The sequence below is a fragment of the Rhopilema esculentum genome, chromosome 7 (assembly GCF_057945365.1).
Source record: "Rhopilema esculentum isolate cy_ngs chromosome 7, ASM5794536v1, whole genome shotgun sequence".
In the NCBI taxonomy this organism is placed as follows: domain Eukaryota; kingdom Metazoa; phylum Cnidaria; class Scyphozoa; order Rhizostomeae; family Rhizostomatidae; genus Rhopilema; species Rhopilema esculentum.
Window position 1 is genome coordinate 10,757,131 of NC_142821.1, and position 16,690 is coordinate 10,773,820.

Below are 16,690 nucleotides of genomic sequence, written 5' to 3' on the forward strand. Positions count from 1 at the left end.
AAGTTTTTATGGAAGAAAACCTGATGTTGCACATGTGAAAGTATTTGGATGTGATGCTTACATGCACATTCCAAAAGAGCTCACAAAGAAATTTGATTCAAGATCTAGAAAGTGCATCTTTGTTGGGTACAGCCTTTATAGAAAGGCGTATCGTCGATTTGATCCAAAAACAAAGAAATTTTACGAATCTAGAGATGTTGTTTTTGTTGAAAATGGGTTTATAGGGTGGAATTCAACATCAAACAGTGGAAACAAACAAGATAGATTCTACTGTTAAACCAGTTTTCAAATCTGATGAAGAACAACTAGAAACTAAGTATGATGAAAGAGTTGCAGACCTTGAAACAGATAATGAAAACAATCGAAATGCGGAAAGTCAAGATGCTGAAGACTTGCAAGAGCCTAGACGCTCAAACCGTACAAGAAAGCCTCCAGAAAGAGATGGTTTCATTACTGGTGATTGGTGGGAATTTGAAGAGTCTTTAAATGCTTATACTTATGAGAATACTGAAGAACCTACAACAATTCAAGAAGCATTGAATTCATCTGCAAAAGTAAAGTGGAAAGAAGCTCTTGATAGTGAATACACATCACTTATCAAGAACAGAGCTCGGAATCGGGTTCAAAACAATGGATGCATACATGAAGAATAACGACTACGAGCAATATCAAGCTGATTCTTGTTTGTATGTCAAGCGTGTGGGAGCAGAATTTATAATCATTGCTTTGTATGTCGATGATATGCTGTTAGCTTGTAGCAGCAAGGAGCTATTGCAAAAAGAGAAAGAAGCATTGCAAAAATGGTTTTGCATGAAAAATCTGGGTGAAGGACGTAACAGAGCTGAAAAAAGGATGTTGCTGCATCAAAGCATATATCTTTCAAATTTACTACGGAAATATGAAGTATTAACACCACAAGTGACAGGTTCGACACTACTTGCAAATGAAGGCGATCCTGTTGATAAGCAGAGATATCAAGCCCTTATTGGAAGACTTACTTATGCAGTTACAGCAACAAGACCAGACATTGGACAAGCTCTTGGATCTGTCAATCAATTAAGTTCTAACCCAAGTGGAGAACATTGGCAAAGTGTCAAACGTATCTTACGTTACATTAAAGGTACACTAGACTGGGGAATTCAATTTGATGGTTCAAAAGAAGAGGGAGTACAACTTAGTGAATTTGTTGATGCAGACTGGGGAGGTAACGTAAATGGACGTAAATCTCAGTCTGGCTACATGTTTACAATCTGTGGTGGAGTTGTCAGTTGGGCAAGCAAGAAGCAAACCAGCGTAGCTCTCTCCTCAACCGAAGCAGAATACGTTGCAGCCTGTCTAGCTACCCAGGAGGCAGCATGGCTTCGCTCACTACTTGCTGACTTGAATTTTTCTCAAGAAGAGCCTACAGTTGTTCAGGAAGACAATCAAGGAGCAATCGCGATGTCTAAAAATCCGAAGTTTCATGCTAGAACAAAACACATAGACATCAAGCACCATTTCATCAGAGAAAAAGTGGGGAACGGTGAGTTAATTTTAAAGTACTGTCCTACTAACGATATGATTGCTGATATGCTCACAAAGGCCCTACCGAGAACACTGTTTGAAAAATTTCGAATGATGACGAACATAACAAACAGAGTTTGAGCAGAGACTCATGAACAACCTTTTTTTAATTGTTATAATCTATTTTTTGAGTAGGAGTGTTAGAATATACAAAATATAGAGCTATTGTTTAGTTACGAACAATGACGTTTACTTCCGCTTTTATTGCACGCTGTCATGCTGTGAGCTGTAAGAATTTACTTCGTCTAAGTTTTCGTTCAAGTTGTAATCGCCGTTATGTTATGGATGAATTTATCTTAAATCGCTTGTTTCTGTGCGTAAAACTCCCGATTTTAACACTTCTGACACACTTAATCTCTATTGTTCATAGAGAAAAGGGATTAAGCTTGTTAGTAAACAAATGCTGATTTTTCAGTGCGGCCACCCAAATTGCCACTGAACCAAATTCACTAATCCCTCAAAAGCTCCGTCCTCTTGCCCCAGAGCAGGACGAGCTCTGAAAAACGGAAATGATTAGCAATTAACCATTTTCCTGGTGCCACGCACTACCCAAAGTTAAATCGTTCTTTGTTTTAAACCACATTACATTAGCCTAACAGCAAACAACCCCTTTACACACGAACTGCAGTGCGCTCAAATTTTCAAGCGAAAATGAGATTATCTTTGTCAAACTTGAAAAAGAATTCTCGATTTTCCACTTTAACGAAGATAATGAGTATTATGTCAAAAATCAATGCGTCTAGGGCCTATTACTCTCGGTCGTTATCCGACGTTTCTACTCTGTCGGATAACGACAGAGAGTCGAGTGTCGGATGAAGTGCTATAGTATGCTATGTTTCCGGTATTTCGTGCAATCTTCAAGTTTTCCGGTACCAAAAAGAAACAAAATAAAAGGCTTGATCTCTAAACAGGTTTTTCCCTCATTCTTGATACTGATAAGGAAAAATACCTTGAATCATTAAAAAGTTTGTTACAATGATAGCATGGGATATTTGCTCTTGATGATGAATAATTTACAACCAAACCTGCGTATTTAGTTAATCCTGTGTAATCTTCTGTTCTTGCTTCAAAGAAACAAGATAGTTTGTATCCTTTCATAGCAATCTTTTCAAAATATCAAAAGATTCGAGGTGAAAGGAAGGGAACGTGCTGTTGCAGCGTCTCTTTTTCACATGGCAAGATAGACAAAATTCAAATAGGTATTTGAATTTTCCCAAGGTAAGCCTTTTCTTAATAACTCAATTGCTAAGTTGATATTTTAAGTACAATAAATTGTGAGTTAAGCGATCGTATGACTTAAGAGTCAAACGATCCAACATTTCACCCAACATTTCGCATTCAAACATAAAAGAAAAATGTTGGGCGAAATGTTGGATCGTTTGACCAGGGCTTTACTTGGAGAAATTGTAGTGACCATGGTATTATTGACCTATCGTTTTATATGTATACGCCATGTATTGTAGTTTAGTCAGTAAATTCACCAAAACGCAACTGTCACACAACATCGCTTCTTGCTGGCTCTGTGTTATCTGCACGTTAAACAAGATCACATAAAACGAGTGAACACTACAAAAGTGTTGTTGATTACGTTACTGTGGGTAGGGAGACAATCAAAGGTGTTAATGAATATGATACAATAGACGAAATGATGTAAAAACCCACGTGTAAGAACCTACTTTTTTCAGAGTTTGGCAAAACAGGGTCTTGTATTACGGGGTACCTAATGACAGTTTAGGCTAGATAGGCTCTTAGTTAGGTTCTTAAATTCTACAGAGAAGATATTGTTTCCGATTATCAGAGTAAAGCATTAAATATGTTCTGTTCTTCATTCTAAATATTCATTATTGTACCAATGTTGCCAAAAGCCCACCAACAATTGACCAATGATACAGTATTGTAAATAGAATAATAGCAATAATTGTTTCATAAAAACAGCTCAAATTTAACATACATATTTAAACTGAATGGTTAAACCCCACATATAAGAGCCTGTAGGACATTTTTTGGCAAAACAGGTCCTCATATTCTGGAGATTTCTGCCAGAAGGTTCATAAATCCTTAGATTCTTACACGCGGGTTTCAACTGCAGTGGGAGATACGTTTCAACAAATCTTAGATACTTCTTCTACCTTATGTTGTCGATGCATGAAGGACTATAAAGATGATTATTTTTATTTGTTGAGACATTGTATTTGTTCTTTGCTTTCAACAGCATAAGCTAATTAAACACAGCTTGGTTTATGTTTGTGCAATTTCATTCCCGACATTGGTTTGCATCATCAACTTAAAATTGGAGATTAATGTCTTGACCTTGAGTGAATGTGAAAATCTCTTACGGATCAACCATGAGTAATATTGCTAAAAATTTGTATTTTTGTTTGTTTTTGCTAATCATTTATCGAAAAAACCGATAACCGGCAGCAATTATCTCCAAATGTAGGTCAGTCAGTCAAAGCATCTCAACTATGGAGCTGAAAGGAGCGAAGGTCGTCTTTCTATATGTAATTTTCCGTCATATATCCAAGATGCTCGCTGCTGGGCCAGGTAAGCATAGATCATTGCACCATGTTTCGTTGTTTTCCAGTTTCAATATCAAGTAAGGCTGTATATCACCTTATCCTCATCCAATTGCTTGATTGTGTTGTAATCAACTGTTAGGAATAGTTATTGCATACGCCTGTCATGACAATCACCTACGGCTGTAATGGCAAAGTAACTATGTAAAATGTAAAATAGGACAAAACTAGAGATGCTGGATATAAATCATCCGCAGGATTTTGATATAGCCCTGATTATCAGCGTAAATAATTAGCAAATCTATTTCTAAGTTTTTGATCTTTAAAATTAGATTTCATTCACAGTGGATTGCTCCTCGGACCTGCTTATGGCGCTTTATAAAAACTTAATTTGGCAGTAGATCCCCGTCTCAAGCAATATCAAGCCTAAGCAATATCATGTCCCAAGCAATATCATGTCCTAAGCAATATTAAACCATAAGCAAAATCAAACCCAGGCGTTAACAAGCCTAAGCAATATCAAGCCTAAACAAAATCAAACTCTATGCATTAGTATATCATACCCTGGCGTTATTAAGCCCAAGCAGTATAAGACCTAAGCACCATCTAACCTATGCGTTTACAACCCTAAGCAATATCAAGCCTAAGCAATATCAAGCCTAAGCAAAATCAAGACCTAAGCAATATCAGACCCTATGCATTGTTATATCATACCCGGGTGTTATCAAGCCCAAGCAGTACAAGACCTAAGCATCATCAAACCTAGGCGTTAAAAAGCCTAAGCAATATCAAGCCTAAGCAATATCAAGCCTCGGCAATATCAAACCCTAAGCAAAATCACACCTAAGCAAGATTGCCATGCTTTCATGATAGCTTCCCTCCCCCTAGCCCCCTCCCTGCTTCGGCATGTCTGTTTTTAAAATTTCTAAAGGGAACCTGATGATTTTCATTGTAGCAAGTAAATAGTTCTTCAGCAACTAAAATTAACCAATGTCAACTTTGAAAAAGTCAATATAGACGTAGAGTAAAACTTTCTACCCTTTTCCAGATTTCTACAAACTTGGCAATGGCTTTTTGGCCGAGGGCTGGTTGTCATCAAAAAAGTACAGTTTTGAGAGTTTTACGAATATTCCGGACTTTCCTGGCTGTCCGTCAATAGCAATCAATGGTGCGGATTTTGAGATTGAGCCTATAATGCAAACCGGAAATCAGTATTGGCGTTACCGAGCGATCTTCACCCCATCCCAGACAGGAAAACATAAATTCTTTGCTTTATGCAGCACAGAATGCAAGATTTTCATTCAAAATGGCAAACAGGGAACAAAGAAAGTCTTAGAGGTGAATGCTACCACTGCAAACGATTGGGTGGATCGGTAAGCCGTATCTTATCTTGACATAGGATTAAATTCGAAAAAAGTTTATTTAGAAAAGAAGCGGCATCAAAGTAGTCAAAGAGGAACTTAAAAAAATAAATTGTTAAAACTATTGATTAAAGCAAAAACGCTTGTTCAAGAAGAATTTCTTCTTTGATCAAAGTATTGATAACCAAGGTATTTGATGCTTTATCCAATCACGGTTGTTATTACATTTATCAACCGAAGCAGGCAATCCTTCGGTTCAAGCCCAGCGCATAAGGCAGACTTTTGTCTTCGGAAGACGAAGATTTTATTCTTTAGCATTCCAAAGACAGAAATCACCCGCATGTTCTTGTCCAAGACAAAGATTTTTGTCTTTCAAAGAAAGTCTTCGATATTAACCATGTTTAATTTTCGGAGACGGCCTTTGAAAGGCAAAGACAAAGTCTGTCGTGTGCGAATCCAAAAGACAAAAATCTTTCAAAGACAGATTGAGTGGCCAATGAGCGACTAAGTTTTGATCACATCGAGATGTTCTCTTGAAAATTCCCGCCAAGCAATTTCATTTCTTTGTATCAAAGATGAAAATCTGCCGTGTGCGGGTTACTCGAAGACAATAGTTTTCCTCTTTCAAAGACAAAATTTTACCGTATGCGGCGGGCTTAAGATGATCGATTTTAAATAAGTCCTCAACATTTAAGAACACACTCAATTTGCCAGATACCATATACTGGAACATGGAATCATGACATAAAACTACACCATCTTGTTATGTATCTTGAAGTATTCAGTAAAAAAAAAACAACACATAAAACAATATGTAATAAAGTAATTCAAACATGAAGGCCCTATTCTTCTTTGTCATTGCCCTAAAGCAGTTACAGCTGTTACGGCTGTTTCCTTTTTGTATAAATGTAAATGGATGCATGATAATCAAATATTCTATATTGCGTTGACTTAGTTGATACTATACTATTTCAAATATTTTGTCAACAGTATCATTGTTTATTAAGCTAGATTTGGAGCTCAATGAAAATCTTCTATTATTGATGACGAAAAAACAATAAATTTTCCTAAGGTGATTTTCTGCGCAATAAGAGAGTCATCTTTTCAATGCAATTTATTACACTCAAAACATTTCCGCTTTCTATCATAGATATATTGCTTTACAAAAACGCATAATCTTGGGGATAAGTCACTAGAAAACAAAGCGTCATTTTTTTCTATCATCGAAATTTTAAGAGCTTCCAGTGCACAAGATCAACATTCTGATTTGAAGGTACACAATAATTAAACATGAAAGAATGTCTCATTCAAAATAGATCAAATAACCTTTCCCGTAGACTTTCAAATTTTGAAAATAAAACACTTAAACTTAGCTTGAAGATAAAACAAATTATTATTCAGAAAATGGTCAGATGAAGTGATTCTGCTTAAAGGATTTCGTTATGAGATTTTGGTTTACCATTTTGGGGCACAGAGCAGTATGACGTTCTTCAAACTTGGAGTGAAGTTCCCGGATCTAACAGAGCAGAAACCCATCAATAGTACAAACTTACGAAGATCTATGGGTAAGCTGTTTTCCACGGTAACAGTGTTTGCAAATATTTATCGTCTATATGCCCGAATTCAATGAAAACGTAGCCAATTCTAGGCCTAACAAAAGGAGCTAAACGTCGGCGCCTTGTTTCCACCTGGTTTGGGTCGTTGCCTGTCATTTTGTGCGCTGAGCAGTGTTAGACGAAAAGTACACATCAGTAACAGAGTTTGTTTTTGTTTGCACCAAGAAATATTTATCTTTAACTAAGATGGAAGTTTGTAATTTTTCGATCATCTCTCCAACTGGCTTTTGTAACCAGTTTATTTCCATAACCATACATAGACGATTTTATTTAATTTCAAAAACTGGGGCTCCACAAAGATGCCATCACAGATTTTTGGTAACTTTGCAAGTTGAAAGATGCTGATGGTTGAAAGCAAAGTTTCAGTTTCATAAATTGCATAGTTTAAAAGTTACAGTGCAAGACCCAATATAGGACGGGGTACAAGTAACCAAGTCTAGAAATAGTACCTGGAGCTGGAGCTGCATTCCATTTGCTATTCTATTTACTGTTCTTCTATAACATTTAAACTATTCTATTTAGCATGCCAATTAACGCTAGAAAACAAAGTTTAAGTTTTATAAATTGCATAGTTAAAATGCTATAGTGCAAGACCCGATAGAGGTATAGGTGCAAGTACTCCAGTCAAAAATAGCTTTTTGGGGCGTTTTCAAAGCTTGATATGGGTCTTATGGTATTCATCATCTATAATCTTGTACTTGTAGGAAACTTCATGGTTCTCCAAAGAATGACAGCACCCAAATGCTAAGCGACTGCACTATCATTAAACGTCAGATTAGCAAGCTTTTCTTCAACAGAATGAAAATTTTCAACCGCCATAACTTTTTGCTTATAGGTCAGATTACATTGATGCTGTAGTATATTTTGCACAATTTTGCAAGATCTTTGCGACAGGTCATCAGATTTGAAAAATTCAAAGGCTGAAATTCAGCTGACCGTGCATCTTTCTGACTTTGCCAGAATGCTCCCCAGGCTTAAAATGATCATTGTCTATTTTTTTATGATTTGAATTTTAAAATTTGGGTTAGGCAGGGTACTAGATTGTTATGCAAATTCCCTTTTTATAACGATAAATCTTGCAGAAGAAGTCGACCTGAAAAGTTTGAAAAAGCTTTCAAATAGGGATGTTTGTTTACTGACATTCAAAAAGTTGGTAAAAGCCCCCCCCCCCCCTCTTGTTAGAGCCAACTTTGAATCAGCTCATTCTAGTAATGTTCCTTAGTAATAGGCTTCTAAGATACATTCCGAATTTTAAAGCATTCGTCATCATCATCAGTACCATTTTCTATTAGGTACCCTCTACCATCTTCTACCATGACCCTCCATTACACTCTTTTAGAACTTCCAAAGCTGTCACACCCGCTCCTCTCCTTGACATCATCTCCCCAAGTTCTTCGCTGCCTTCCTCGATCCCTCTTACCTTCTTTCACTCCTCCCAGAGTGAATCTATGTAAAAATCTGGATAAACCTCTCGACACATGCCCTGCAAACCACCAGATCAAGCACTTTTTCATTTGAAGTTTGTTCTTTCTAGCTTTCTAGCTTTCTAGCTCAAAGGCCTGAAGTTTTTCTTATATAGTTTTGCTGAAGGTCCAAGCTTGCTTCCTTATCGAACTACTGTAAAAATGCAGGTTTTTAACAATCTTAGTTTTAGATTGATATTGATGTTGCTTCTCAAAAATTAATTTAACTTCCAGAAATACCTTGTCGCTTTTCCAATTCTTCTTCATACTTCTCTTCACATTTTCCATTGTCAACCATCCAACTTCCTAGATATTTATTCATTACAGTATTATCCTTAATAAAACACAATCTGTAAAGTGAAGATATTTTCAATAAGCCAAAATGTTTTATGTTTTTTGTGTCAAGGCAAACCATTTGTTTTAGAACATTACAAATGGGATGGATTACTGGCTCAAAGATACACCATTGAACATATCAAAGTTGGACAACCGGACGCAATTGATTATGTGTACAGCAATAATCCGAGCTACCCGGGCAGCCCTACAGCATTTGGATGCAAATCAACTTTATTTGATAGTGCAACCTCTTCAAATGGTGATAAATTTGCTATCCTCTACACTGGCTACGTGAAAGTACCATTTTCAGCTTTTTACAGCTTTACAATTCATCTTTGCGATGATTTATGTGATCTTTTTATGACGAAAAACAACTTAGAGACCAGTATTGTCAGGTATATAATTGACTGGTAAGCAAAAATTTTTCTTTTTCTGGTTCACAAACTGTGACAATTATAGCATATCGTTTTCATTCCGATTTTTGCTTGACATTTGCTACATTAATGATTTATCTTTTTCATTTGAGCTACAATGCCTGCCAAAAGTCTTGGTACATTAGCGTCAGATTCCAAGAGCAAACTCAGCTATCCCCCTTCTCCCCTTTGAACAATGTTGGTTCACAAAAGCGACGTAAGGGATTAGGAAGTACGTTTCTTCCTACCACATTTTTGATATTTTTTCTAAATTATCAAAACTTTTTAGGGGGCAAGGGAATGCGGAAGTAGGAGTATTTGGAAAAAGAATTGCAAAATATAAAAACGCAATGCATATTGCTAGGTGTTCCAAGTACTTTTGGCAATGATTGTAGCTCTGTTTTTCCATTTGTCATCTTTGCAATTGTGTCGATTTTACATTTGCTCATATTGAAAAATTACGTTTTATACAAAGCAAAATAAGACGAGAAATCAGACTCCAGTTCGTAATTTCGTCCTCTAAATGCAACCAGCAATAACAAAACCATGTCTTGATGCGACGACAACGTCGGTTCAACTGGACTAATAATATATGTTTTTAACCACCTGACGCACTCAAACCCTACTGACACAAATTAAGGAAAATGGACATGGCACGAAGACAATCAAATTGGACAGATGCAAACAGGGATATAGCCAAGACTGTTGTTTGGAGGGTTGAAGAGGTGACTTTTGCCGACAAAAAGGGCAACAAATTTTGTCTCACGCTTTAAGGTTGTGCTCAAAATATTAAAACTCTTACATGCTATCATTATGCGTTTCTGTTTCAAAGTTTATACTCTAGTGCCATACTTTGAAAGTTCAACTACACAGAAATGTTAATATGTTACAGTTGTTGCAAAAAGGTTACACAGTGAGTACAAAATGCCATCATTTTCCCGGCAAAAATCCTTAATGTGCCGATGAAGAAAATGTGGGGGGGGGGGGGTATTGCATTTGGCGACCCCCTGAATGCAAACATTGAAAGATATCCTTATTAACAAACCACAAACACGATGCACAAAACTAGTTGACTGACGATATGACATTCATCTAATTTTTCTTAGTGTACACAAATAATACGAAACTGATTCTAAATCTTTAATTAATAGGGAATCGTTGATCAAGGCAGCTTCCTTCTAACAATAGTACTGCTTTCTTGTATCAGTTTCAAATCTTTGCATAACTTCAACTAGCTTTAATAAAATTGTCTTTAAGAATTGATCAGAAGCTTCGTATGAAATACCGTTAAGAGACAGCCAAAAATACTATTACACGTGACGGTACCATAAAATTGCTTCTATTTGTGCTTGTCACTGTTTATAGAACATCCTTTCCATCCTAAAGATCTATATGACGGTTAAGTGTAGTAATGGAATGGTATTACAGAAAGTCCAACGCTTTAACCCTAAGCCTTGAGAATTCGTGCCCACTTGAAATTATTTCATTCTTTTCGTCAGCTTTTAATGACGTATCATACACCTGGCCATTAAAAACTCACAATATTTATTCGCTATTTCATTTATTATATCTTCACTTTTATGTTGTTTATTATCCATATTTCGGTGCATATCGCTGTTGCATTAGGTATTTTGCATGTTTTAGTGGCAATGAATGAGCCATTGAGCACAACAAAAATGACGTTTTTACCTCTTCTTCAAATTTAGGAGCAAAAGTCCAGTTATTTCTAATGCAAGCATGTTATCAGCCAATACCCTCTATCCAATCAAACTGTTCTTTGGTGAGCAATCACAGGTTGAAATCATCCAAATAAAGTATACATACCTGAACAATAGTTTTTTGTCATGGAGTGGAATGCTTTACAATCTTAAAACAGGTATGAAGTTCTCAAGCAATGAACTCGCAATGCTAGAGTTCGTATTTTTCTATGCCACCTATTATACGAGTACATGTGTAAAGTTGACTTCTCTTACCAATGATCACAATTAAGCCATTACATTTACTGTTCTTTTAAACCAAAACTAGTCAAGGCAGATAGATATACTATGTAAATATTGCAAAATAAAAGATATGCTGGCGTTATGAAAGTTGAAATTGTAGCAAACATTTTGGCGTCTAGAATGATGTTTAATGACCAGTCGGGAGTGAGAAACGTCTTAACCACTTTTTAAATTCTCCCACCTTTTTATTTGATGTTTAGAAAAAGCAAAGTGATTTTGTCATTAAAGTCGTTGCGTGCATTGTTAGCCGTTATGTTCAAGTTTTTTATCAAAATGAAATTAAAAGAAGTGTAAGGATATAATTTCAAAAAAAGGCTGAATTACCTGTAAGTTTGATTAATTATGTTTTCTCTTTTCAACCCTGCAGAAGAAACAGCAAAAAGCATCCCCGTCCCTGCAATATCATTAATCAGTTCAACGGCTGTGTTAGTTGAATTTCTGTCCCAGCCTTATCTCCCTAAAAAAGATAGCTGGACGTACGCATCAAAGCTAGAGCTGCATTTTCACAGACATAGGTACGAAAACGAGACGAGGAAGATACTTTTGGCTAGGATTCATCCATTCAGCTATGTTGTAAACGGACTCAATCAATCTACCACATACATTTTTTACGTGCACTACTTTGGTTTAATTGACAGAGAGGACCAGAACTTGATTTCAGAAAAAGCTGTCATAACAACATTCACAAGTATGTAATGTTTTTTCTTATGGGCTGTTTACTTTCATATATGATTGATAGATCATTAAATTACTGTTCACTCATTTGTTTTACAGTGCTCAATGCTTTAGGGGCAAATGTCCCGACGCATTTCGCTGGCCAGTTAAATTCCCATTGGTTTAACTAGACAATAGACCTATTGTAACGTATCCAATTGGTTAATCGTCAATGTTTTCTCGATTTTAAACACGTGATAATAATAGCAATAATAATAATAATAATAATAATAATAATAATAATAAATAATTTGTTTAAAGTTGGCGTACTAAATGAACGTCTAAACGCTATGAAGAAGCTAATTGAGGCCAACTATCTATGAAGAATTAGTATAAAATAAATATATTGTACAATGTTAAAAGTGTTTAAGGTATAATATTCTAAATAAAACCTAACCCAGCAAAAAATATTTTACATAATATACAGTCGCATTCTACAGGGTGTGCTCTAAATTCTTTTTTTAATGTTGCCAATGATTGGGACTCTCTTATACTGTGAGCAGGCCTTATTTTAAGGCTCAGTGATAACCAATTTGTGCAATGATAAATCCACAACGTGCCATGATAAATGGAAAATTGTTCAGTGATAAATTAGTTGAAACAGCAACATAAAGAATTCATACGACAAAAAGTGACAAAAAATAAACAAACAGAACATAACGGTAATAGTATGAAAAGCGAAGCAATTAAATCAACAGTTTCTGGTGTATAATAGTTCACAGCTACTTTGTTTTAAAAACGTTTTCTCATATCCTTTTCTGCGTCTTTTCTCTCCCTTTCTTCGATCATTTCACTGCTCCAAAATACTTAATATGGACTTGATTGAGGCAGTATTTCCTTTATGCGGAAGGGAAAAAGAAGAGTCATGATTATATTAAAAACATTCAATCAAATTTAGCGGCACGTGACAGCACTTTGCTGAGTGTCATTTTCTGCTAGTAGGTTGGTTACTCAGGGATATTCTGCTAGGGGGTTGGCGATATGTGTATTTCTTGTGCTTTTTCATCGTACAGAAAGAGAATTTTCAGGATCTTAAGCCATTTTAAGGCCTCAGAGATAGCAAAATCTCATGAGCTTCCGGGGGCCCTGCCCCCTGGACTCACTGGAAGGATTACAGCTCCCCCAGACCCCGGTTATTGCATGCGTGCCTCTGACATGCACTTTGCACAGCCTACCTCTAGAGGTAATCTTTTTATAAAACCACCCTGATTGTGCAATGATAAAATTTCCTTAAAATAAGGCCTGACTGTGAGGTAGTGTTTGCCCCAGTTTTTGACCTAAATATCTCAGAGTTTCTATACCATAAGAAGTTGTCCTGGCTTTTGGAATGCAAAGATTATTTTTAGTTCGCAAATCATAATGTACATTTCTTGTTTCAAAAATCTCACTCATGAAACTAGGGTTCAGGTTACGTTTGGTTTTGTATATTTCTATTATCAAGTTCTGTAGATTGTGTTGGTGAATCGATACTGCATTATCCAATGTCAGCAATGCTTCGTAGTCAGCATGACTGTCTTTATGAACAATTCTGAGTGCTCTTCCGTGGATTTTATTCACTTTAGCATTCAGACATTCAAGGGGTCAATTAGGGGGCAGAAGCTAAACTGAGCTGTTCATTAGGAGACGCAGTTTATCAGAACCCATAAATGGCGATGCTCTAGCAAGAGCATGCAGTTTTTGACTGGCTCTTTTGCATAAATTTGAGACGTGACTTTTGGAATTAAGATTTTTATCCATTATCACCCCTAGCAGTTTTTCTTCAGAGCTTTTTTTCAACAATGGCCTCGCTGATTTTGACCTTAATGTCATCTTGGTTTGTTCCAAAAGTAAGAAGATGACAAAGCCTTCTGTTACATTGCAAAGCCTTTAAGTTTGAAACTTGAAGCTTCTGCTGAACTTTTTTTGTACTTATGTACATTTTAGTATACCTTACTTATTTACATATTTAAAGCATATTATTTAAAATCCTATATACAAAAGATTTTTATGCATTTTTCAGAACAACCCCCAAATAATCCGATTATCTTGACAACTCTCTCAGTAAATATACTTGTTTTTGTTCATTCTGTAGTAAACAATATCGTCGAAGAGACTCCAGTTGCATTTTACACGAACATTCTGTTCTCTGGAAAGGCACTTCAGAGCCATATTGTAGAGACCCTTGCCGTGACGTCAGTTGAGCAATGTTTCTCACGCTGCCTTGAATGTCTCCAGCGTAGTGATGGATGTTTTTGTGCTTCTTTCAACTATAGAAAATCTGGGACAGGCAATGGCCGCCTTTGCGAAATCAACAAGGAAAGCCATGAAACAGTTTTTGGTGACTTCAAACCCATTGAGGGATCGCAGTATTATGTTGTTTCTTAATTTCGTCTTATTTTGTATGTAAATGATTAAAAGTTGTCATCTATTTTCACTATAAAAATTGAAAAGGTACAGTTCGGAAACATTAAGAAATTCAGTTCATAAAATCTTTGCATCTTTCTTTGCTAATTCTCATGTGCTTAACACCCATTTCTATGCTAATAAATTTCTTTGAAGTGTAAACTAAGAGTAGAAGTTACATTTGGAGCGAATAAAGTATGACTATCTGTTGTAACTTGCAATATGCTTGGTTGGCATGGCTGGCACATGCTTGGAGCAATATGGACAATTGAAAATTGAAATATTGTTTGTTGAAAACTAAGATTAAAATGAGGTATAAAATGAGCGTCTATTTCAGGTAAATTTATATAAATAAACTTTTTAATCATAGTATTATTGTTAGGTATCAGGTATATATTGACGATTATATCCATCAAGCACTCCCAACTCCCTTTCCTACCTCTCCTCCCTCTCCTACCCCTCCTCCATCTCCTACCCCTCCTCCATCTCCTACCCCTCCTCCCTCTCCTTCCCCTCCTCCTTCTCTTACCCTTCCTCCCTCTCCTAACCCTCCTCCCTCTCCTACCCCTCCTCCCTCTCCTACTCCTCCTCCCTTTCCTACACCACCTCCCTCTCCTACCCCACCTCCCTCTCCTACCCCTCCTCTCCCTCAACACAACAAGCCACTATGTAGTTCAGGCACTGGTGTCAACAATTTTATCATTCATTTGGCTCGCGAAAGTCTTTGTCCCTGAGTGGGGGCACTGCATGTGACGTCACACTTGAGAACTCTATTGTAAAGTTAGAAATACAAAAATATATACTTATGATATATATAACATATTTTTTTACTTTTGTTTTTTCTTCCAACTTGGAAATTTTTGCTCTTTGGAAATTGTTGTTTTGGTTTCATTGTATTTATATTTTCTGGAGACATTTATAATCGTAGACAACGATAACCTTCTTTATTTTTGCATCCTCGGCTACCATGAAGACTAAACCAGATTAGATTTCACTTTAATGAAAAGAAAAGATTTGTTATCAAAACAAGCGAACAAATTCTGTGAACCTTTGTTTCTTCTATTTTAAAAATTTCAGACCCATTTTTGATTTCTTTATTGACTCGCTCTTCAAGTTTATTTTGAATTTTTAGTTACTTATTAAATATGACTTTTAGATTATCTCTTTTTTCTTTCATATCTCTAGCTCGCTTATCAAATCTTTTTTGTCAGAAAAAGGTCTGTCTTAAATATTACAAATATTCCTTTGAAACAAGAAAAAATTCGCCCCCTTCTTTTGGTTTGAATTATTAAAGATTTATTTAGTTTATTCCTACTTGTAGTAAGTAACCAGTGACTCCTACAAGAGTTCGAAAACTATTTTCTTCTTTTAATAAAATCTGCAGCATCACTGACCAAATCGTCTGGTGAGCTTTTATCCCAGGGGAGTTACCCAAACTTTTTACATACGGGGAGGTCCATTCGCCATTATAAAAAAATTGTCCTAAAAATATCGAAAAAATTTTTACAGACCCAAAAGTATCAGACCCAAAAATATCGAATTACAAAATCTTGTTTATACTTTGCACATAAGAGACCATTAGTCCCAGTAATTCATACTTTTTTTCTTTAATGATCAGTTTGAGCACATCTGTACTTTTATTCATTTTTTGATATTGTCATGTGTTAATTGGACCCATAAGTATCAATAAGATATATTATAAAATTAGGTACACACAAGTATCAGACTGCAAAGAAAATTATTACCCATAACTATTGGATGGACCCCCCCCCCCGTATATAGAATTTCCCCTGGAGCTGAGTGACCCCCCCTGGAGCTTTTATTCTTTTCTTTAAAACCCACATTTTATTGTACATCCTAAGATGTTGTAGACTTCCTTGTACTACTTAGAGAAATTTTGTTGCTTATTCTTATACAGGATTGAAAAATTTCTTTTGCTTACATTCATTTATATTTACATTAAAACCTTTGCAGGTTTTGAATTCTTTCTCTGTGATTTGCTAATTTGTTACTTTTCTATATAAAATCTTTCAGCATTTCTTAAAAATATAGAAAGTGGAGATTTTTAGACCTTCTTTGTTTCTCTGACTCAATTTATGTCACCAGTGTTGAAAACTATCTTTTGTTCATTCATTCTGTCATGGATGTTAAACTTGCCTATACCTTCTTCATTCTGATCTTCCTAGAGATAATTTCGCTTCATTTCAACCCTGTATGTAAATCTTTGTTTCGCCCTTTCTATTTGTAGTTATGATTATCTCTAAAGTGCTTTAAATTTGTTCTCGGCCTTTTTTATGTAAAAAAGATTAAGTTACTCCTCGACATA

General features: G+C 35.9%; 1 protein-coding gene across 2 annotated transcripts; it reads left to right on the plus strand.

Moving 5' to 3' along the window:
* The first annotated feature begins 1,379 nt into the window (after positions 1-1,379).
* LOC135683591 (uncharacterized) lies at positions 1,380-15,836 on the plus strand. Of its 2 annotated transcripts, XM_089109328.1 has the most exons (8): positions 1,380-2,781; positions 4,004-4,107; positions 5,128-5,452; positions 6,842-7,005; positions 8,944-9,265; positions 10,975-11,144; positions 11,636-11,956; positions 14,054-15,836. In XM_089109328.1, exons 2-8 carry the CDS (start codon positions 4,029-4,031, stop codon positions 14,344-14,346), a joined length of 1,674 nt encoding a protein of 557 aa, XP_088965454.1. In that variant the 5' UTR covers positions 1,380-2,781; positions 4,004-4,028; the 3' UTR covers positions 14,347-15,836. The 2 variants fall into 2 exon arrangements, with proteins under 2 accessions (XP_088965454.1, XP_088965455.1); XM_089109329.1 differs by lacking the exon at positions 1,380-2,781 and having other exon boundaries at positions 2,806-4,107.
* The last annotated feature ends 854 nt before the right edge of the window (positions 15,837-16,690 follow it).

Coding starts and splice junctions, on each gene's coding strand:
- LOC135683591 (XM_089109328.1), top strand. CDS start 4,029: ATGGAGCTGAAAGGAGCGAAGGTCGTCTTTCTATATGTAATTTTCCGT. Junction 9,266..10,974: donor GTCAGGTATATAATTGACTG/GTAAGCAAAAAT, acceptor CTTCAAATTTAG/GAGCAAAAGTCCAGTTATTT. Junction 11,957..14,053: donor TGTCATAACAACATTCACAA/GTATGTAATGTT, acceptor TTCATTCTGTAG/TAAACAATATCGTCGAAGAG.